The following is a 22,652-nucleotide window of genomic DNA, read 5'->3' as shown; positions in this document are numbered from 1 at the left end:
ATTTGTTGTTCTTATTATTTGTATTCTTCTTATTGTTACTATTACTACTGGCTACTACTTCTAATAATAATAATAATAATAATAATAATAATAATAATAATAATAATAATAATAATAATAATAACATTTATTTCTTTAATAGAGAAAAAGGAAGCTATAGCAGCCAGACCCTACATTACCAGCAAAGATTCGGACTTTTTTTCGAAAGAAAGAAAGAAAGAAAGAAAGAAAGAAAGAAAGAAAGAAAGAAAGAAAGAAAGAAAGAAAGAAAGAAAGAAAGAAAGAAAGAAAGAAAGAAAGAAACCTGGAATTTAATTTACCTGTGTTTTGAGTGAGATGAAATCCCACTCAAAACATATTGCTTTTCCACCAGAAGCAATAATATTCAAACTATGTGGTATCCCAGGGTTTACTGGCCTTAAGCACCGCAGTCACGCCATCTGCGCCGAAAGACTCGTTGCGCGTCTACACGGTGCTGCGTGGTAGAGATGATGGCCATGAAGCTTCAAAGCCTATGCAAATCATTAAAAAAGTGGGCCAGAGAGCGTATCAAACTGAATTAATCGATTATAATAGGCTAACTAAAAAACTAAATGTTTTATGCATGTTTGGCCTGAGACAGCTGGTGTTTCATAAAGTTTTTTTTTTTTTGCCCTGCAAATTATTTAACATATTTTTATGTTGCTTTACTATTTCATTCTTTAATAATCGGCATAACAAATTCAGAACCAATACTGTTTAATGTCTCACTCTCCAGACTTTCCTTTAAAGCATTCAAATGTGTCCTGTAAACTCCACCAGATTCGTGTTCTGCATCTCCCACAAGGCGTTTTCATGCCGCTTTACCCTTTGGCCAAGTGCATAGCATTAGTCGAGAGACTGGCACGCAGTTATTAAATAATGATACGGTAAAGCAACATGAAAATCACATTAGCAGCATGAGAAAACGTAGAACAAGTAACTGTTGAAATTTGCGAAAATGTGATCTTTTTTAAAAAAAAAAAAAAAAAAAAAAAAGCATTGGTCCTAGGAAAAATTATTTGCACATGTTTCGAGGCTTCTTGACCTTCATCTCTACCACGCAATGCCAAGTAGACGCGCAATCCATCTTTCAGCGCAGATGGCGTGACCGTGGTTAAAGCGGCGGACCTGAGCCACGTGATGGGTTTGCTATGACAAACAGCTTCGCCTTCAAAATAAGAAAAAAAAGCTACTGGACAGACCACTCGCCCATTAACTATTTTCCGTTTATTTAGTATTTTCAAAGTTCTTAAAATGTGGCATCTTTTCCTTGTGATTCTTATTCTCTCGTCTACAACTGATTTATCAAATCAGGACGTGATTGATAACATACTTCTGAGTTTATCCAAGGGAATTACATACTTTGACATGCAAGGAAGAAACATCAACCTGGACGGTGTCGTTGGATACCTAATACTTCAAGGTAAGCCATTATTTGACAGATTGGATTTTTATTTTTTTTTAAATCACTTTGTTCTGTTTTGAGTGCCAACTTTAGGTTTGAGTTATAAACATCGTTTCAACTTTATACGGATCGTAATTACCAATATCAAGGATATCACTCTCAAATAGACTTTCATTTCAACTGACCGACACTGGACTTTGTTGTAAAATCTTTGCAAAAGTCTTTTTAATGGAATTGTATTTTTTCGCTGCGTAGCCCGTTGAGCCTCTCCTCGCGCAGTCGGCATTATTATGTCAGTTATCTATCGTTAACTTTAAAAACGATTGAGAAACAGTGTTTTTGCAATTACTTTGTGATCATACTGCAGCTGCAAAAACATGCAGGCTCTCGAGCAACGCACGGCTCTACCCGATAAATAGTACGCCAAATAAAAACGAAAACTCGCGATATAGATAGCCAAAAATGGAGTTTATGCCGCGCGACGGGAATAATTAAGATTGTGGAGTAGAGCACGTCCTGATATTGCAAAGTTCCGTGTCAAAATATGTTGACCCAGGAACAACATTTTAAACAAAAAAAATTAATTTTGATCGTATCCCCGCACCTGAACCCAACCTTACCTGTGAGTAACGGCTAAAATCAAAGGAAATGATAGGTGAATGACGCTGAAGTACAAGCAACAAACACCGATTGTAAGCCTAAAAAAAGTATAAAAATGGTTCTGCAGATCTGATTGGTTAATCATAATGTTGCTCCAGGAACAAGTCGAACTCAGTAAGATCACGTTCAGCTTGGGCTGGATGCGTATCATACGTACGCCATAACTGCGTATTCTATGCACGCCGAACACGTGCGTGTCACATATACGCCAAAGTCTCGTTTTTGCGTATAAATACCTCGGGTTTTCGTTTTTATTTGGCGTGCTATTGCTATATATGTACTCATGAGACCGGACTGCACTGTTGGTTACTCCTTGAGTTAAGCGCGACTGGTTCTGCTCGCGTTCAGCGCCCTCTGGCAGAGCTTGTCACGTAGGATACCCTTTCAGATTATTAAAAGGTTGTCTGATGAGTGGAAACAAACACATGTATTAAAAAAAGTGGACCCGTGGTTTTATTTTGACTTAGTTTTGGATGACTGAACAGGCCGCTTAATTTGGGAGCTCGAAACCCCCCCCCAGAAATCCACTGAGCTTGAACTTCTGAAGTAAACAGTCCATCAACGGTTCACCATCAGGCTTCTTTCTGCTTATATAACTCAGCGCAGCTGCAGGAGGCAACTCGAACTTGGCCGCATTCAGATTTTCTGAGTCTCTCTCAGCGAGCGGCTGCTGTTTCTATGTTGAAGAGACTGAACAAGAGCCTTTCTACTGCCGTCAGCGCTCTTCAGGAGACAGATCCCAAATACTACAAAGGTAAGGCTGTTTGAGGGGGAAGATCTATTCTAAACATTCTAACAACGGCACGGAAAACTAGAACTGTTTCCCCTGCAGAGTTTGAGCCCATTTTGGACGGCTCCTTCTGGTCCCTGCCTGCAGAATGGAGCTCCACGGATCCCTCTCTCGTTTATACCTCAGTGAGGTCTATGGAGTGCTATGATGAGCAGTTGAGTGACAAGTGCATGACTCTCCTTCTAGGCACATGGTAAGAAGGTTACAGCAAAAAAGAAAAATAGCATCAAAAATTGATAAAAATCAGTCAACTGTTTTTTTTTAATCGCAAGGAAAGACAACGGAACCCCATGCATTGTGACCAAGTCTTGCAGAGACACAATGACGCAATTCGGATGTCCGCACTATTCCCTGTCCCACCAGCTACTGTACTTCATGATAGGAATGATGGTAACACGTCTTGTTAAAAAATACTTTCTCGATTTACGTGCCCTCAAGTAAATGTGTGTGCATTCAGTTTGACTCTTGTGTCCTCAGAAAGGGTGCTCCAGAATGCTGAAGGGGGACCTGAGACTGTCTCGTGTCAACATTACTGTGGACCATTATAAGAGAATCTTCTGCTCCAACATGATGAAAAGCAACCAGGACATTTTCAAGAATGCTATTACTGCTCAAATGCAGGACATTTTTATAGAAAACAGTTAGTATAAGGTGTAGGGTTACGAATAAATTATTGGGGAACATTTGTTGTGAGATAACATCCACTGACTTATACATGTTTTAATTCAATCATTTATTTTGCAGTTCTTTTATGTGGTTTAGTGGGATTCTCGGACTTCTATAAACTGGACTGGTTGCAGTCTATTCTAACATGGCAAGATCAAGAAGCAGGCTGTTTTGGCAAAGAGGGTGAGTTAAGTGCATTTTAAATATATAAAACTTATATCTTAATATTTTATCAACTGGATATTAAATAAAATCCTGTGAATCACGTCTCCATTAGAGGACATCTCCCAGATCTTCGAGGAATTCTTGGATGCACCCCACAAACGGGTGAAAAGAAGAGAAAAAACACTGACAGGTGAACCCTACAAATGAAAATTTGCTGAAACATTTCTCACCCTCAAGCCCTCCAAGTACTTGCATATGAATCGATTCCTCTGCAAATGCTCTGAAAGTGCTATCAGAAAGAGAGCCCGAAGTCATAAAATCACAATGATCCAATTATCCTCACCACTCCAGTCCATCACTTAACATCTTGTGCAATGAACGATGAATATGTCCGTAATAAACGGATTCATCAAGACATTTTTAAATTCAAAAAAAGTCATCTAGTCTGAATCAGGAGAGAAACATGTACAGATCAGGGGTAGTTAACGATCAAGAACTGTTCAAAACCCTTATTATGATGTTATAAGCAGTTTCAATCCTCATTCAGAGATGATCCACAAATTACATAACAAAAACAAACAATATCTACATTGTGGATTGCCTAAGGGTGAATTAAATGTTTTCTTTTTGAGTGAACTATTCCTTTAAAGTTACGGCTGCTAAAAAACTATTTGTTAACATCACATGATTATACTATTTTAAACTAATATTAATATGTTTCTTTTTATAGATGGCTGCTCAAGTCATATGACAGGAGTTGCAGTGAGTACATTAGGAGGATTTCTCAACTATTACCTTTCAGAGCAGGACATAACGAAGAGACCCTTAATTTAAGGCCGTGCTTCATGAGATAAATCATTACAGAACTCAGTTTCCTTCTTTATCATGCTTTACAGATATTTATTCTTTCCTCTTTGATCATTTTAATGAAAGTGCTGTAGATTTAATGATATGTACACGATTCCAAGACAATGAATAGAAAGGCAAATGTTTTATGGTAAAACCAAGAAAATGTATATTTTATATCAAATAAATAAAAAAAACCATACAGTATTATGATACGTTATTATTATTCTGATGAAAAGTAATCACAGTATATAATTTTAATGATAATGAATTGTTCACGTTTCACTATTTTAATAAAAAGGTTAGTTTAAATTAACAAAATGCCCTTTGTTGGTGAATATTTATTTAAGTTTAAGCTCTCTTGCCTGGAGGGAGTGAACCCATGTGGGTTCATTATTACAGAGAATGCATGCTTAAAATGCATGTTTGGATTTAGTCGAGAAACAGCATGATCTCTCCAAAGCTGCCACATCGAGGCGTTATTAGTCAGACCTCCATCCGTCCATGAAATCAACGTAAAACAGCAATCAGCAATTGTGGTCTTTGGTGAATATTTGCCCAAAATCTAGTTCTGATATAGCTATAGTTTAACGGTTACTCATTCCACCCTGTGACTTCATAGAAGAGAGCTTTTATCAGGCGTGATTCATAAGTGACGGTGTTCTTGCCGATGTGCATGCGGTCCTCCTCCAGAGGCTGTTCTATGATGGCAGGCACATCTTTTCCGTACACTGGAGGGGAGGATAAAAAAAGTAATTAGTCCCATGGAGAATCTCGGGATTGAAAATTAATTAGCGCCTCGGCTTTCAAAAACCAGCATTTTTATCCCCGCTGAATTAAACAGTCAAAACAACAGCGAACTAGTAATCACTGGATTAGATTTTGATACTTTGTGATATACTGGAGGATTAAAGCTCTGCGCTAACGCAGCCCTGCCACAGGATACCTGTTTTAGAGGACATGCTTACGTTCACAGTGCTCGAGGAACTGAATGCACTCCTGAACCACTGAATCCCTGAGCATGATCATGTGCTTGGCCATGTTTTCCAGCAGCGAGAGAAAACATCTTTTAGCGTAGAACCACGTGTCTGTTCCAAGCTGAAAGCATAAGATGTGTCGGTGTCACGTCAAGCACGATGACTGCACGATATCACATGAGATCCATTTCAGCAAAACAAGTAATCGTCGGACTAAGTGCAGTAGCCATCCAGTGCTGTACATCTGCTACAGTATCGTAAGATCAAGAATGCTGAGGTTCTTAAGTAACGCTGTTTATGCAGCTGGAAGCAAGCAAAGACCTCTCCAGTGGATATTTGTGGATACGCAATAATAACATGTTGATAACTGTATCAGAGCAGGACTAAGACAAATACAACAAGCAAGGAATATAAAAAGTTTATGTGCTGTTTAAACTGAAGATCATTAAAAACATTAAATGAAATATCGATTACCTTTTTATTGTATGGCTCCAGGCTTTTTATGACACGAGAAATGCCGAAGTCATAGTTCCCTTTAGCACAATATAAAGTCCTGGAAGAAATGATTCACTTTAAGTATTCAAACGGAGATGAGATGTCTTTCAAATGAAAGATCTCATTTTCTGTTGACATGCATGCTGTTTCAGAGTCAGTGAGAAAAAGAGACTATTTTCAATGATTTTACAATGCTGCTTACTATTTTTGTGTGAACCGTAATTTTGTGTATGTGTATGAACTGTACAAGATGAGGTTGTTCTTAAAATTTGATTTAACACAAGTATGTAAAAATAGGTAACACTTTATCTTAAGGTGTCACTGATACATGTACTTACTATTATAATAACAATAAATGATGCATAATTACATGCACGTAACGCCAAACCCTCATTTCTTAGGCAAACCATATAGTAAGTGCTTGTAGTTAATTAATATTACTCAGTACTTAAATGTATAATAACACTGTAACAAGGACACTTAAAAATGAAGTGTAAAATAGAAATATTGTACATACCCTATTACAAGGTTTACAATACACAGATGAAAGATTTTTTTGTCTGGATCATCATACGAGATTTGCTCCTCTTCTTTCTCTATCTTTCTCATCAGTTCCTCTGCCTGTAAATATAACAAATAACAAAAACAATAAACATAGAGAAAAAAAAAAAGATTAGTATCAACTATAGTTAAGATAAGTAAGATTTGAATTTTTACCTCTTCATTTTGGCTGGTCATGATGTATGACACGCACAGGTTAGCAAGGACAATCGCACTGACGTTAAGAATCTACAGGACAAAATGTGATTGTTAATATATTGCGAGGACGCCAATAACAGCAGACACTCTTCGAAATAAAACCAAAAAAAAAGAAAAAAATCAAACATCATGCTGCAAACTCCATGCAGTCACACAGTAAGACTCTCATTTTACCGAGGGTTTTGTTTTGCAGGGACACTCTTGAATGTTACACTGTTCCAGCTAGCAAGCAGAGGAGCAAAGAACATGTTTTCATTTGAAAGAATGAGATGTGTTGTGTAATTGTTTTGCAAATATGGCCAAATGTCACCCACCATCACAGAAGACAAATAAAATACTGTTTATATATTTATATTAGAATTTATATATATATATAGATTTATATTTTAAATTATAGTAAGTATATAAAAATATATATAGTATATAAAAATATTAGCAAAGCAAATTACCAAAATAAATGCAATGGTTCTATATTGTTATTTTGCATGCACAAGTAATTTTATATCCATGATTCAAAGAAAGCAATCTAATTTAACGGTTATTAATAAAACAAATCTTTATCCCACTATTTATGCAAAATACTACTGTTATCTATTTTAAAAATTGACCCTTAATAAACTTTACTAAGCACTGCAAAGGACTGACTGACTGTATTTCATAAGTTATCATTCTTACTTTTTTTTTTATTTAAATGTGGACTTGGGTTTTATGAAAAGGCACTGGTCTTTAAAGGAAAAGCACATTCAGTCACATAAACTTACATTCTCATAATGCTTCTTAACGATAGGCTCATAGAAACCAATGGCCTCTTTATATTTGTTGTCTTGCATGAAGAGCACATGAGCAACATTAAGTTTCCAAGTGTCGTGCTCATTACAGAACTCCAGTGACTTGTGGAAGATCTTTTCCACCATGCTGTAGTTCTCACGGTTCCAGTAGATTTTGGCCTGGGCCATTAATACAGGGATGTACCTTAAAAAAAACACATTTAAACGTATTTATATATGGTGAACATTTTACATGCACTGTATAAAATGACCATGCTATAAAAAAAAAAAAAAAAATAGTGAAAATGCTATGGTAAAAACCTGTTAAATGATTAATGGTAAATTCCAGTAAAATTCACAAGGAAAACTTTGTTTGAATTTTACGTTTTTATTTAAAATCATTATGTTTCTTCTTAGTTTTTTCTTTTCACTTATGTTTATTAAGGTCCTGTTACATGTAATGTTGTTAAATTAATGTTTATTGCATATTTCAGGTTAATATCTCACCCTGATGGTGCTTAGTGTTTGTGTAAATGACACTGTTCATATTTAAAAGCTGCTTGTGATGGTTTTGGTTCATTGGTTATTAGTGTATTTTAAGGATACAAAACAGATTTTAGTACTTTAATAGGCTGGTATATTAACATTACATCAGTTAATGAAATTAAGGCATTTAAAAGTAAATTTAACTTAATACCGTGAAACCTAAAATGTTGTTACCAGTCGAATTCCTGGCAACCACAGCTTCTGATTTTTTACCCTAAATATTTACGGATTTAAAAATTTTTTTTTTAAGAATCACCTTTTTTGTAGGTCACTTCATACAAAGCATCCGCTAAATGTATAAATGTAATCAATGTAAATGAATCTTACATTTACCTCTCAAGAACCTCGTCATAGTCTTGGACATATTTTTTTAGGGATTCATCATCCCGGTTGTGTCTTGCTTCCTGCACCTTTGTGGGAAAGTAGAGTTTTTAAACTTATTAGCCATTTCAGCATCGAACATACTGATATCATAACGGTGTATTCAGGGAGTAGCATTTGACACAAGCGGGCATAAATGCTGTGAATTGTTGAAAGTCAAAATGCCGAGCTGTAACCTGTTTTGTAACCTTGCGCAGTTGTTCAGTCAGTTTTCCCGCAATTTCGTCGAATTTTCGGAATGCCTATGTCAGATGAAAGGTCAATTAATTCAGTAACAAATGCTCACTGGATACTAGAAGACTCTGGAAAAGATCACTCACTTCCTCAGGTGCTGTCTGACATGTGATCATGGCATCCAGGAACTCATAGAGGTACTATAAACAGGAAAAAAAAAATAGCTTTACGTTTTGATGCAAGTTTGGACTGGTATGTCAATATGCATGAGGCAACTCTGCGGTTATCACCTGGTGTGTTATTACTTGCAAATGCCTTATGGACAGAGGAATCAATGTGGATGTTATCATTGGAGTGACTATGTTGGCTAATGAAAGTGGAGACTTATACGTGATTGAATTTTCATGAAACTTACAATGCAAATACTATGAGGCTGAAGGAAAATAAAACATGAAATTGTTACAAAAATCATCTCTGCCTTACCGGTGTGAGAAACTTGTAAGTGAGATGAGCATTTTCAGCCAAGACATCTGCAGCAAGGTCAAAGTACTAGAGACAATAAAAGCAAAGAACACTTACAAACCTCTTAAACAAGTTTCTTTAAAGTTTCTACAAAAATGATTGCATAATTAATACAGCACAACCAAACAGTTTTCCGAATGCTAAGAACTGTTGGAAATGAAGCACACTAACCTCATATTTACAATAAAGCAATAGTAAGTTGCCAAAAGTGACTGGAGGAAAGGGGTTTTGCTGAAGGAGAAAAGCAAGTTTCTCAAAACCCTCTGTGGGCTTGGTGTCCATGTTCATTAGAGCCTGGTTGTGAAGAGTGACTGGATCCAGCTCCTAAATGAAATAAAAAATAAAGACTTTAAAAAATCTGAATACAGGTCAAATTTCAAATGTAAAAGCATTCCATACACGTAGAAACAGACTAAGGGAGCCAATGAAAAGAATTATTGAAAAATTAAATGAATAAACTATCAAATGTGGATCCAACCACAATCACAAAGTTTAATCACAACATATAATCATCACTAATAACCTGCACCTAAATATAATGTAGAAATGTAGCATTTTCTGTAAGCTGCTTTGCAATGACTTGCATCATTAAAAGTGCTATACAAATAAACTTGAATTGAACTGAAATGTCTGTGTGACAAATAATCACTGACTAATAATCACTCGTTTCACTAGGGGGCAGCAGATAGTTATCTTCCCTTGTCCATTTCTCAGAAAAGATATGAGAAATTTGGATAAGAATTCCATGTATACATAAACTAAATACTTCAGCCTATCTATCTGTAAACTAATATCAAAACCGTGTTGTATAATTGTTGAATGTCAGATAAATAAGCATTTTGTTTTATATATATATATATATATATATATATATATATATATATATATATATATATATATATATATATATATATATATATATATATATATATATATATATATATAGGCATTTTGTCTATATTTCTTTACAGGAAATTACATAAATCAGTAAAAACATCTTTGCGCAGTACACTGAATTCTTACTAAAATTCGGTACATTTCTTGCAGTAGTCCTAGCTACAGATTCAGAGTTTAAAAATACCTGTCCTGCGGGAAGAAACAGTGTATTTAATGAGAGCTTACGTAAGATGGATCACTCATTAACTTCGAGGTGCCAGCGCAAACTAGCACAGATACGTGTCCCTGCAGCTCACCATCATTTCAGCCAGCAGGTGTGGGCTTACCAGCTCTCACAATACAAACCCCAGCAGAAAAGGAATAAACCTCAAAAACAGCTAATTCCCAGTGCATGATCACAGGCAATCTGGTAAGGATTTGAGAAAATTAAACACGTATTGTACCATTAAAAGGCAGTGCAACCGACCGGGTCATTTTCTTTCTTCTGAAAGAGATGGCGAACAGTGTGTCAATGTAGGATAAAAGTTCCTCAAGCGTGCATGTGAACCGGCATGCCTATGACATTGATTCATAAGAAGCTATCCTGCAAGAGTGAGCACGCTCAGATCAAACAGCATAACTAATGAGGAAAACATTCTCTTGACAGGCATCTGATCTTATCCGACAGCCTTTGTTTGCTGAATTGCTACAGAAATGGGAAAACGGAACACGGAAAGTGTTTTACAGCAAAATCACCTGGAAACATACTAAATAAAATAGTAATGAGATACAAACGCATTCAATGTTTTTTTTTTTGCGATCGGCTTACAATACTTTAAACGTTGAAGTGCAAATGTACCTAATATGAGAAGACTGAGAGTGGATCACTGAAAATACTTCGGATTTCATTTCATGAAGTACAAATGTGACAAGGTGTAAATGCTAATGCATTTTGATTAAGCAATATATAATTATTACGCTGATTAAGCACTATATAATGAGGTTGAGCTACAAATAAAAATGATCCGTCACTTTGATTGACTAGGTTGTAAATGTTTTCCGTCATGCTCTATTTTTATCCGTTTAAAGACCTTTTGCAGCTTCCTCTCTTTTTATTCTGCTTGCTCAATGTGAATAAGTCAGCACACACTGAGGTCTTGCAATCTGCTCACCAATTTAATGAACAACATCCAATGTATTATTTCACTGAACTACACTTACAGTCTCTCATTTCTCTCCCCAGTTCCTCAGTCACGTCTCCCTCCTGGCGTGTGTTTGCGGGGGCATTTTAAAACCATTTTTTTCCTTCTTTTTTGTCATATCTAATTCTTATTTGCATCTCTTACACAACAGACCACGTAAGCATTTTTAATTATCCGTTATTGTTTAAAAAATTCTGTGGATGGCAGAAAATGTATGGTTGTAGCAATCTACGAGTGCCATTCCATTTCGAATGGATAAGCGAGATACCTTTGTATGCAATCCTGCTAAACAATATCCAGATGCTTTCTGGATTCCAAATACATTCAAGCGTCAAGGTGGATGAATGTTACCACAGAGGTCACATTTTAGTACCTCTTCTGATCTGGGTGGCATGTCAGTCAGTGCTTCCTGAGCAGCAGCATCTGCAAAAAAAAAAATTTAGATATACATATAAAAATAAATAGATATAACAATCTAGAGGCCATAATCACTGAAATACATTAACTGAAGTTCAAAAGTAGACCCAAAACACAGCAGTGTATCACCCCAGGCTAAATTTTACAGAAAGCCACTGAGCAAATTGTGCTTAGTGCATAGTCTATGCTGTAGACTTCGTGATTATTGCTTAATGCAAAGCCACTAGGAATCCTGGAAGGCCACACATTCTGCTAATGGATCTGCAGTTTATAATACGCTATGAATAAATAGAGTTCAAATGTAGATGATAAGAAGGCGCCTGCGTGAAACATCAGGCTGGGTGGTTTATCTATACTTACAGTTCTTCAGCTGGTATTCAATAGCTGCTTTCAGATTAAAGGCTTCAATCAAAGCAGTTTCGTGCAGGACGAGGGTGTTACCGACACTTCTTACATCAATGCCTTCTGTTGTCATTCCAATACTGAGCTCTATAAACATACGAAATTCATTGAAATTCACTCTACAGCACAGTAAATCTTGCAACACCTTTTCTGATACAAATACCTGGGTGCTCTCTGATTCCACGTTCAATAATTTCTGCAATATATTTGAGCGCTGAAGCATACTGCTTTAGACTGTAGTAACAAAGTGCTATATTGTAGGCCAGATCTGTAACAAAAAAAAAAACACAATCAGAGTCCTGCACAGCTAGTTTTAAGAAAACATCACAGCGTGTCAAAGGTTCTCCATACCACATTCATTTCCATAAAAAAAAAAAAAAAAATCTAAATTACTACTCTTAAGCAATGTGGTCAGCCAGTCAATGTTATGTTTGTAACTCTTGGCAGAACAATTACTGGGAGACACCAGTGCGTGTGTTTGTCTGTTTTGTCTATTAAGCTTCTGCATGTAGACACCACAAACACACACAGTTATAATTGAATGGAACCAGCGCTAAAGAAAATCATCCTCACCTGGCTGGTAGCCCAGTACATTCATGGAGGACATAAACTTTTTGCAAGCCTCTTCATACTCGCCCTCCTTATAAAGCAAACACCCGAGATCCACATCATAGTCTGGATCGTCCTGAGGCAACTGCTCAACCAGAGTCTGGAGAAGCAAAACCAAATATTCCAACAAAATAAACAGTCCATGCCACATCCTGCGGTCAAATGGTGATTCATTTTCCACATGTGCCATTGCTCTAAGTTCTTACTGGATTTTTCATGTACACCGTGGCCTTGAAAAGCATTCAGATACTTATAGGGAGTGTTCACTCAAAAACTAAAATTCTTTCATCATTTATTCGCCCTCATGATAAAACCAGTACGATTTTATTTTTCTTCTATGAAACACAAAATAAGCTATTTTAAAAAGAAAAAGAAATAAGATTAGATTTAAGAACCTCTCAAGACTTAAACAAAGAACATAAAAAAATATATATATATATATATATATATATTATTACTGTTCTCTGAACCACTACATTCTTAAACAATTTTGCAAATGTGTTCCATAGAAGAATTAAAGTCATTAATTATGCTTTAGAATGACATAAGGGTGAATAAAATACATTACAAAGAAAAATGTTACCTTTGCACCTGAAAAATCTTCCTCTCCATATTTTATGGCAGCTTGCAGTTTAATCATCTGTTTAGAAATGGGATGGATAATAATGTTTATTTGTAAAATCATCATCAATAAAATAAAAGAAATGCGATGTGACAAGCTAGTGATAATCATTCTTTAACTGAAGTACATTCTTTAAAAGAAGTCCTTTATGCTTACCAAGGCTGTATTCATTTGTTTAAAAATTCAGTAAAAATAGGGCTGCACGATTATGATCCTAATCATGATCATAATACAAAAATCATTGTTGATAATTAACTTGAAATTGTAATTACGATTATTAATTACGATCATCAGAATTTAAATTGAACGATGTTTATACCATTGCTTGAAGCAATTTTATATGAAAATAAATAAATACAATTTATTTTGTATGTTTTTTAATAAGAACATAAATAAATTAAAAAATACAAGTATGCATAGTATTATAATTCTATACTAAAATTAAAACACTGCACAAACATTAAGACATATCTTAAGCACACAGAATAACATTAATTGCAGCTTTTATAACTGTGATTAGACATTTGTATATATATATATATATATATATATATATATATATATATATATATATATATATATATATATATATATATATGCTGGTCATATAATTACAATATCATCAAAAAGTTGATTTATTTCCATTCAAAAAGTGAAACTTGTATATTATAATCATTCATTACACACAGAGTTTCAAATGTTTATTTCTTTTCATTTTGATGATTATAACTGACAACTAACGAAATTCAGTATAGAAACTTAGAATACTGTGAAAAGGTTCAATATTGAAGACACCTGGTGCCACACTCTAATCAGCTAATTAACTCAAAACACCTGCAAAGGCCTTTAAATGTTCTCTCAGTCTAGTTCTGTAGGCTACACAATCATGGGAAAGACTGACTTGACAGTTGTCCAAAAGGAGGGCAAGACACAAAAGATCATTGCAAAAGAGGCTGGCTGTTAACAGAACTCTGTGTCCAAGCATGTTAATAGAGAGGCGAAAGAAAGGAAAAGATGTGGTAGAAAAAGCATACAAGCAAGTGTCCTACACACAGTGCCAAAGCTACCAGTACCAGGTTTAAGGACCATGGTATCCCTGTTCTTAATTGGCCAGCAAACTCTCCTGACCTTAACCTCATAGAAAAACCTCTATGGGGTATTCTGAAGGGGAAGATGCGATTATACCAGACCCAACAGTGCAGTAGAGCTATCAGAGCAACCTGGGCTCTCATAACAACTAAAGAGTGCCACAGACTGATCGCCTCCATGCCGTGCCGCACTGCTGCAGTAATTCAGGCAAAAGGAGCCTGAGTTCTGTACATGCTCATACTTTTCAGTTGGCCAAGATTTCATTTTTTTATTTAAAATTTGGGATTTTCATTAGTTGTCAGTTATAATCAGCAAAATTAAAAGAAATAAACATCAGTCTGTGTGTAATGAATATAATATACAAGTTTGGATGGAATTAGTAGAATAAATCAACTTTTTGATGATTTTCTAATTATATGACCAGTACCTGTGTGTATGTGTATTTCTATCTATCCTGCAAAACAGTTTTAATTATCTTAATTCACCCATGTTTGAAAGATGTAACAAAAGGTAATGTGCATCCACCTTAGTATGATTAGTTGTGCTGTCCAAGAGAAAAGTAGCTTTCATGGCCTCTGGGAAGGCACACGCTCCATAGAGAGACTGGGCATAGTAAAGTTTGTAGTCCTCGACCTCTGGGTGAAGCTGCGTCAGCTGTTCATAACATTCTGCTGCATTAGTGAAGTCCTGCATGTGATAGTAGCAGTAGCCTAGGAGAGACAGAGCAGCCCTGGACTGGACATGCAGAGACACAGTCACATAAAAATCATTTATTATTTCTTATATAGACAGAGATTTATTACCTACGTGATATATAGATATATAGGACTCCCCCTACTTTAGTCATTTCCATCAGTACAAATCTTAATGTTTAAGCATATAATGATATTCTAGGGAATTGTAAGCTTAGTTTAGTTTAAACAGGACCCTTTTCTATTCTAACGTGATGGTAACTCGGTGTATAGGGCAAGGTTCAGAAATAAATGCTTGATTCAGTCAGTGTGGATGAACTCTCTCACTCTCTGTGACTTTAAATTCAGAGCCTGTGCCAAAAACTCATCATTAAAACACCAATGGCTTGCATGCACTATATGGACAAACACATTGGGACACTCCTTTAGAACAGAAAAAAAGCACTTCCAAAACTGTGGCAACAAAGATGGGAGTCATTAAGTGTTTGATGATTTATTATTATTTGTGGATTGAGTTATTTTCCTTAACAGCAGAAGAATTTAAGGACGTTTATTGATTGATTCAGTGTCAATAATGTGCTCAGTATGACTGCTGTAACTTACTTTCGTCTGTTTCTGATGTTCTTTGCTTAGAATATGAATTGCGTCTCCGTATCGTCCTTCTTTAATCTTCATACAAAAAAGAAATAAAGATTAGGATAAAGGCAATACTTTTGATTAAAAAAAAAAAAAAAGAAATCGCTATAAAGCAATCTTTGCTAAACGTTTTGCGAATGCAAGACCAATGGTAACTAAGCTAAGTTAGCCTGTTAGCTTTTGCAGCTAATAGCTCACCATTTTGTACACGGTAGCCGTGTATTCGCCGTCTTTAATCGTTGTTAGCGGCATTGTCGAAAACAAACGCCACGTGTAGCTTTACCCCATAAATAAAAACGTAAAATTAAGAGTCGAAGAGTTGAAGTTGCAGCCCTTCTGTGTTTTCAGAGACGCGACGCAGACATCCTGTCTCTTAGCAACCGTCCCAGAAACGGATGTGACATAAACGATAACGCTTTACTTCAGTCAGTGCAGTGGGTCTCTACTACCCATACTTACTCTTTACAGAGGCTGGAAGAGAACTAGGATAACTCTGCTTTGAATAATTCTGTATTTTTGATACATAAGATTGAATATGATCAGTTTCTTCACTTGTTTGTGTGTGTTTATGCATATGTATGTATCGCAGTTGTTCTTGAGACATGGGGCAAAACATGTCCAGCAATTGTAACTGCTATTAAGTTGAAATATTATTATTATTTTTCAATTTTAAATGTTATGAGGATTAAAATGAAACGTTTTTAACACAACTATCCCCTTCAATTTATTTTTATTATTATTATTTAAATTTGTTTCTCAAATGGGAGAGCGCATGCGTCCTCCAGAGTCACACCTTTAGGCTGCATACGTCGTGAAGAAGATCTTGTTTTAGAATGTTAACAGTTATAAATTTGACTATTATTCTTAATTAAGGGTAAATTGATGTATTGTGCTTATGACCCCCGAATATAATGCTCAGTTAACTGAAATAAACCAGGCGTATACAGCCTACAAATGTGTCCTCTGGAGGATGTAGCCTTATTGTGTTCTCTCTACATCCAAACCTGTTTGTCCACAGAGAAGGGTTCAATCATTCATATGCTATAAAAAGGACAAAAATGTTTATTTAATGAAGAAAAAGACCTTTATTGTTTTATGGAAAGTGACACTTGATAATATATCAAAGCAAGGTTCTTTTTCAGTGACACATTTAAAGTTGTGTCTTCATTTTTTGTCAACACCGTCAGACATTTATTAAAATGTAATAAAACCAGGGAATATCAGGGCCAGCTGTCACTCTAAAGGACCCCCTTGCCACATTTCTCCTCTGTAGATAGTCAGACTGGCTCTGCTTTATAGTTTTAGAATATTTCAAATCCTAATGTTAATTTTTCCCGTGTCAAAACCATGATATGTCAAAACTATCTTCTAATTTCTGAGGATTTTTTTAAATATTTAGATATTTTTCTTCTCCTGGAGCAGGTTCCATTAGCATCTAGCATCAACAGAAAAAACCCCAAAATGGCTACATACAACAAAAAGCCAAATTTGTCAACACCATCAGATATCATATATTTTTCCCAATAATTTATAAAAATGCTGAAATTTCACTCTTAAATAAAAGCTTTATAAAAAGGAACATATTGACTGTTTGTTGTGTTTGTTTTAATGCAGCAATCGATTGATTCAATGTATCTGAACATCAGACTTGTCACCATCAGACAAGTCAGTTAAATATTTAGATAATATTTCATTATGATAGGCTATTTTATAATTGTTGTAGAATTGTTAGTCACAAGTGAAAGTGTAATCTGTCTGCTAACATGAGAATGTGTTTTGAAATGTTTGAAACATCTTGATTGCTGTTATATTATACAGTAAAAGGTAAACATTTTCTTATAAAAAGAGAAAAGTTGTATCAAAACATAGCTCAGTAGCACAGTTATTACATCTTTGCACCCTGTTTTGTCCCACTTCTTGAGAATTGCTGATTTTATATATATATATATATATATATATATATATATATATATATATATATATATATATATATATATATATACTAGTCAACATTTGGAGTGGATCAAAAACTAAAACCAAAATGTGTTGATGAACAACAACTCTTTTTGATCCACTATAAAAATACAAATTTGACTAACTTTCATACGAAAACAATATCTTTTCAAGCATTACGCAGTCACAAATGAGCAGACAAATTACTACAGAACTCTTTGGACCTTAAGGAAAAGTTGATGTTCAAAATATTCATAGTTGCTTGCTCATACAAGCCAAGTGTTTGAAAAAGATGTGTGTGATGAGGGAATGTTTTAAAACAGGAGGGAGTGTTCTTCAGTCTGGGGACAGACTGGTGGAGCAACCAAGGCACAGAACTCCAGGAGCACTTAAAAGAGCACACATCTTCCCAAACTCTCTGACTGGTATGTAAATATGGATATTTAAATCTACACACACTGCCAAAAGTGTAGGTTGTTTGGGTCAAATTGGGTAAGATTTAATATTTTGTTGTGAAATGCATTCTATATATTTATGTAAAAGTATTTAGTTACGATAAGTTACGTATAAACAGAAATGTTTATTTCTTACTTTTATTCTGTTTTCACATGCACGTTGTTTAAAAAATTTAGCTTTCTTACAGACCACGAAGAAAATGTCAAGCATGGCTAACAGGCACAGATTGTGCCCTGAAAGCAAATATGGTCTTTATGCACCAATATTATTTTTAGGATTAAGATTAATAGTGAGTTTAGCAGCACAGGGCTTGATTTATCTCTCAGTAAACATATATCATCTGCTTAGACGACAGGAACAGACCAGGGCGGTTCAAGGGGAGGAAATAGACTTTCGGTGATTAGTTTCAGTAAGTACTCGTGCAGTCTAAGTTTCTGGGTGTACTTGTGCAGGAAACATAAAGATCCAGGATGAGTTTCAGGGTGAGTCTGTTGTTCCTGACCGTGACCGTGGTCTTAGTCTGTGGTCAGAAGAGACGCCTTGCAAAGGAGGAGTGGAACTACCGTGATGGCTGTAAGTGGAGACATGTCTATTTGTTTTAATAAAACACACACCGGTTGATTTACGTGTCGATGTTCCGGCTGATACGCTATTAAGGTTTCACAGTTTTTGATTCTATATAATATTACTGTTGTAGCAATTGATAAAAATGCCTAATGGTATTGCTTTTCTGGTCCTCAGCCGAGAGGGTAAGCATGCGAGGAGTTGCAAATCTGACTCAGGTGCTTGATGACTGGAGGTTTGGCATCCTGAACCAAGTAAAAGGACTCCTGCAGAACGACCATCAGTCCTTGCTGCCTGACTACTCCAGGTACACTTTCATGAGGTTCAATCAGACTCTCAGATTCAGGCATTCTTTCTTTCCACAGACAGAAAACAGCAGGAACACAACGTTGTTATTTTGGTATCTGCAGCTATGTCGAAATGTGGACTGCGTTCTTTTCTGAGCAGAACATTTCATTATGCTGGAAACTGTGCAAAATATTTTGCGTGCTTAATGGGGAACTTCCTGGCTCCTTATGGTTTGGCTTCAAGTCACCTTCATATTCCTCAAAGCTCTCTGACTGCGCTATACCGTGCTGCTTTCTTTTTTTATTTCTTTCTCTTTTTAACTCTTTCCAGGATCCAACCTCTCTCCGAGGCACTGGATGACTTGTTCAAAGAGTTCAATGCCCTGAAAAGCCATCTTGGTGACCTGACAGAGAAGTTCGGACCATTGGAAACCTTCATAGATGAACTGAAGGCCGAGAAAGCCAGTGCGAGCGCAGCACCTGCTCTTCCGCGCAGACGGGTCGTAAAGAAACCTGTTGGATCCTAAATGGCCGTGTTTGAGTAGAGCTGGATCTCTCTTAACTTCAAACCTCTATGATATAGATTTGTCTAGCAGCCTTTTCTTGAGCTTCTCATTCTTTTGGCATCTTGTTGCTGTGTGTTGCTGGGAAACAGGTAATAAACAATATGCTGAACATTGTGAATGTCCCTCTATGTGGTTTGGGTGGTATCTAAAAGCTGCAATTTAAAGTTACAGCCCACGCATAATTAACATTGCAAAAAATAATGGACACAGCTGTAACCACAGGACTTTATTTTCAGAATACCTTCCATTGCTCCTAATAAAAAAAAAAAAATTAACAAAAAAACCCCCACAAATAGGCATTTGTTATGCAGTATAAGAGTATTACATTTAATCCTGTAGTTGGAATTAGTCTGAATGAGTATATTCAAATGTGCATGACTGTCAGTGAATTGATATGTGGTATTTGCAGCTCTCAAAATGATCAATGGCTCGTGCAGGTATAAACTGATTATGTACAAGCTAAGAACATTTCAGGAACACAATAAATTGTGTTTTTCATTGTGTATTTATGCTTATAATCGGATGAGCATGGTAATTAGATGCTTAATATCTCTTGGCTCATATTTGCCCTCTCATGTAAGCTTTAATAAATTCAGTCTGTTGCATTCACTTCTAAGTTTCAGTGTGTTAGCTAACTTTTGACATAATTAGCTTTGTGCATATTTGTTTGGTGTTTGTTTTGTGTAATAGTGATCTTTTGTTACATCTGTATATGTGTTTGTCTCATCCATTTTTTTCATCATCTCACTATCTATCTATCTATCTATCTATCTATCTATCTATCTATCTATCTATCTATCTATCTATCTATCTATCTATCTATCTATCTACAGTTTTTCTGCAAGCAACATTCAACAACAAGCAGGCAGCAGTAAAAGACAGGTCCATTTTTTTATTTGACACTGTTTATACAATAATTTATGGTCGGTCTTCTGTAGCACTTTATTACTATAATCTAAAATGAACTCCCTCATTAAAACACTTAAAAAAAACTATTATTTATTGACTTTGTCACAGTTTTAATCCGAGCTCCACAGTATACAGTGTCCTATACAAGTATTTAGACACTTCTGGACCAAATATATTTTTTTGTATAATTTGTATTATCATTGCATATATCAGATAGGATGATTTTTTTTATTTTGTTATATAATGCAAACACATTCAAAAGTGTCCAAATTTGAAGCTCTACATTTATAGTACGCACACAGGGCCATATTTATGAAAATATTTAGCATGTAGATTTTTTAGAAACTCTTCTTACATAAATTGCTGCAGTCAGTTGAATGCGCTCATGTACATCCATTCAATAATTTATGTAAGAATAGCTATACAACTGATTTACAAGCAAATTCTATTTGTGTTTCGCAAATGAGTCCACAGACCACAGACTGCGCTGCATAAATGTAACCACCAGGAGCAAATGTGTCTCTCTGTGGGTGTATATTAAAAAGTGGTCAGGACATTGGGGTCACGAAGTCATGTACAGCTGAAATAATCCAAGTAATTTACCATACCACATCTTTTTACGTTCGTTTTGTCATCTGTCCTAGAGGAACAACACCGGCAGACAGCATCAGCAAAACATATTAAAAGAACTATATACACAACGTACACTCAGTGACGGAGACGTATCATAAATCATAAATCTCAGAAGGAAGTCTCTTACATCTTTGAAGATTTATGAAGCATCACACTCAAAGGAGGGCAGAAAATGTGTTACACAGCCCTACATTGTATAATCATTTCTTATTCCCATAAGTATCTTGAGCTGTAAATTCATTTTCATGACTGTAATCCGTCACTGGTGCCTTGGAATTTGAAAGTTATTGAAAGACTTGTGTGACAGTATCAAGTATCTTCTTTTGTTTCTCATCCATATTAAAGGATTATCTTACAGAACATTCAGTCATTCACCCTCATGTTGTTCCAAATCTCTGACACACTTTCAAACACAAATGGAGAAGTTAAGAGGAATGCTCATGCAGCTCTTTTCTGATGTTGAACAATGACAAAAAAAGAACAAGGAAATCACTCTAAAGTAGTACATTTTGTGCCTCGCTGAGAAAAGCGGGTTTGTCATACGGGTTTGGAGCAGCATGAGGGTGAGTATGATATCTATTTAAAAATGAATTAGTAATAAGTCTGACTATCGATAATCCGTCTTCATCAGATAGCATGTCGGTATCTGTTATGGTTATTTTAAAGCCTGTTTCTCAGATATGCAAAGAACAATGAAAAACAGGATATGCAAGACAAATTAACTTGGGAATAATTATACTTACTGGAGCCTGGTCCTCAATGCACCTCGATTTGTCTTTTACAGAATTATTTAACTTACTGTTATAATTGCTTTTGATAGCTCAAATGCTATTTTATTCTTATATGACGTACTTTTTAATTAAATTTTTATTTTATGCTGATATGAACCTTGTAACATTAAGACATACAGTGAACTGATTGTATTAACAAACAATGAAATGTTATCTAAGTGTTAAATAACGTATTAATAAGTGTTACATTTACATTGTAGATATAATTAGCTTCATGGAATTCTAATCTGTGATCACTTTTGATTTAAGACTAAAGAGAACCTTTCAGCCCAGGGTCAGAGCAAGGCATTTTGACCATTTTAGCAATATATAACTCATATAACTTGAACTCTTGGTACGGCTTTAACCTTGAGTCATGGGCCACTTATGTCATGCAAGTCTCATAGTTCTGGGAAAATGGCCATAAGGGGCATCTTTTATTGATCTCTCAGTCATTAACAGAGTGTAATCCAAAACTCAATTGTAAAATTGAGATGACGATTTTAAAAAGTTGGGAAGGACAGTGACTGCACTGGAATGATGAAGTTCCAAATTTATTAGTTTCTGTTGAGCTATCTGGTTTGATTCAAGGCCAGTGCCCAGACAATGCCAGCAGTAAAAAAAAAAGCACCTCCTGCTGCAAGCTAAGTGAACTGCAACGTATGCTTGAAAAATCTCTGGGCACTGGCTCAGAGGACATTTGGTATTGCTGTCATAAATCCATTATAGACTCATATTGGATATATTGCAGCAATACAGTTATGATTTCAACAAGCTATCAGGTAGATGAGAGTT

General features: G+C 35.6%; 3 protein-coding genes across 4 annotated transcripts; 2 read left to right on the top strand and 1 right to left on the bottom strand.

Moving 5' to 3' along the window:
- The first annotated feature begins 1,136 nt into the window (after nt 1-1,136).
- Nucleotides 1,137-4,760, top strand: c3h16orf89 (chromosome 3 C16orf89 homolog). The gene is made up of 8 exons (XM_043235939.1): nt 1,137-1,444; nt 2,688-2,840; nt 2,919-3,069; nt 3,149-3,266; nt 3,354-3,516; nt 3,621-3,725; nt 3,820-3,897; nt 4,438-4,760. The coding sequence occupies exons 1-8, from the start codon at nt 1,276-1,278 to the stop codon at nt 4,539-4,541; spliced, it is 1,041 nt and encodes a 346-aa protein (XP_043091874.1). The 5' UTR covers nt 1,137-1,275; the 3' UTR covers nt 4,542-4,760.
- flr (fleer) lies at nt 4,567-16,108 on the bottom strand. Of its 2 annotated transcripts, XM_043235937.1 has the most exons (20): nt 15,918-16,108; nt 15,687-15,752; nt 14,917-15,126; nt 13,264-13,320; nt 12,645-12,780; nt 12,235-12,339; nt 12,030-12,158; nt 11,626-11,675; nt 9,346-9,498; nt 9,136-9,201; nt 8,799-8,852; nt 8,655-8,720; nt 8,431-8,507; nt 7,546-7,756; nt 6,959-7,006; nt 6,743-6,814; nt 6,543-6,646; nt 6,005-6,083; nt 5,522-5,651; nt 4,567-5,284 (listed from the first exon to the last, which is right to left on the bottom strand). In XM_043235937.1, exons 1-20 carry the CDS (start codon nt 15,969-15,971, stop codon nt 5,148-5,150), a joined length of 2,004 nt encoding a protein of 667 aa, XP_043091872.1. In that variant the 5' UTR covers nt 15,972-16,108; the 3' UTR covers nt 4,567-5,147. The 2 variants fall into 2 exon arrangements, with proteins under 2 accessions (XP_043091872.1, XP_043091873.1); XM_043235938.1 differs by lacking the exon at nt 6,959-7,006 and having other exon boundaries at nt 4,569-5,284.
- A 1,898-nt stretch (nt 16,109-18,006) lies between these two features.
- On the top strand, nt 18,007-20,154 carry si:ch211-76l23.4. The gene is made up of 4 exons (XM_043229154.1): nt 18,007-18,097; nt 18,581-18,701; nt 18,870-18,999; nt 19,311-20,154. The coding sequence occupies exons 2-4, from the start codon at nt 18,599-18,601 to the stop codon at nt 19,504-19,506; spliced, it is 429 nt and encodes a 142-aa protein (XP_043085089.1). The 5' UTR covers nt 18,007-18,097; nt 18,581-18,598; the 3' UTR covers nt 19,507-20,154.
- The last annotated feature ends 2,498 nt before the right edge of the window (nt 20,155-22,652 follow it).

Source organism: Puntigrus tetrazona, chromosome 3 (genome assembly GCF_018831695.1).
Source record: "Puntigrus tetrazona isolate hp1 chromosome 3, ASM1883169v1, whole genome shotgun sequence".
Classification (NCBI taxonomy): Eukaryota; Metazoa; Chordata; class Actinopteri; order Cypriniformes; family Cyprinidae; genus Puntigrus; species Puntigrus tetrazona.
The sequence above is the reverse complement of the archived record's forward strand: the minus strand, read 5'-3'. Positions and strand labels throughout refer to the sequence as shown.

What these genes read in the sequence shown, in the direction of transcription:
- si:ch211-76l23.4 (XM_043229154.1), top strand. Translation starts at nt 18,599, where the DNA reads ATGAGTTTCAGGGTGAGTCTGTTGTTCCTGACCGTGACCGTGGTCTTA. An exon ending in GTGGAACTACCGTGATGGCT is followed by an intron (nt 18,702 to 18,869) that starts GTAAGTGGAGAC and finishes TCTGGTCCTCAG; the next exon opens with CCGAGAGGGTAAGCATGCGA. An exon ending in TTGCTGCCTGACTACTCCAG is followed by an intron (nt 19,000 to 19,310) that starts GTACACTTTCAT and finishes AACTCTTTCCAG; the next exon opens with GATCCAACCTCTCTCCGAGG.
- c3h16orf89 (XM_043235939.1), top strand. Translation starts at nt 1,276, where the DNA reads ATGTGGCATCTTTTCCTTGTGATTCTTATTCTCTCGTCTACAACTGAT. An exon ending in TGGATACCTAATACTTCAAG is followed by an intron (nt 1,445 to 2,687) that starts GTAAGCCATTAT and finishes TATATAACTCAG; the next exon opens with CGCAGCTGCAGGAGGCAACT. An exon ending in ACTTCATGATAGGAATGATG is followed by an intron (nt 3,267 to 3,353) that starts GTAACACGTCTT and finishes TTGTGTCCTCAG; the next exon opens with AAAGGGTGCTCCAGAATGCT.
- flr (XM_043235937.1), bottom strand. Translation starts at nt 15,971, where the DNA reads ATGCCGCTAACAACGATTAAAGACGGCGAATACACGGCTACCGTGTAC. An exon ending in TGCGCAAGGTTACAAAACAG is followed by an intron (nt 8,508 to 8,654) that starts GTTACAGCTCGG and finishes TTTCCCACAAAG; the next exon opens with GTGCAGGAAGCAAGACACAA. An exon ending in ATTGTAAACCTTGTAATAGG is followed by an intron (nt 6,084 to 6,542) that starts GTATGTACAATA and finishes CATTTCTTCCAG; the next exon opens with GACTTTATATTGTGCTAAAG.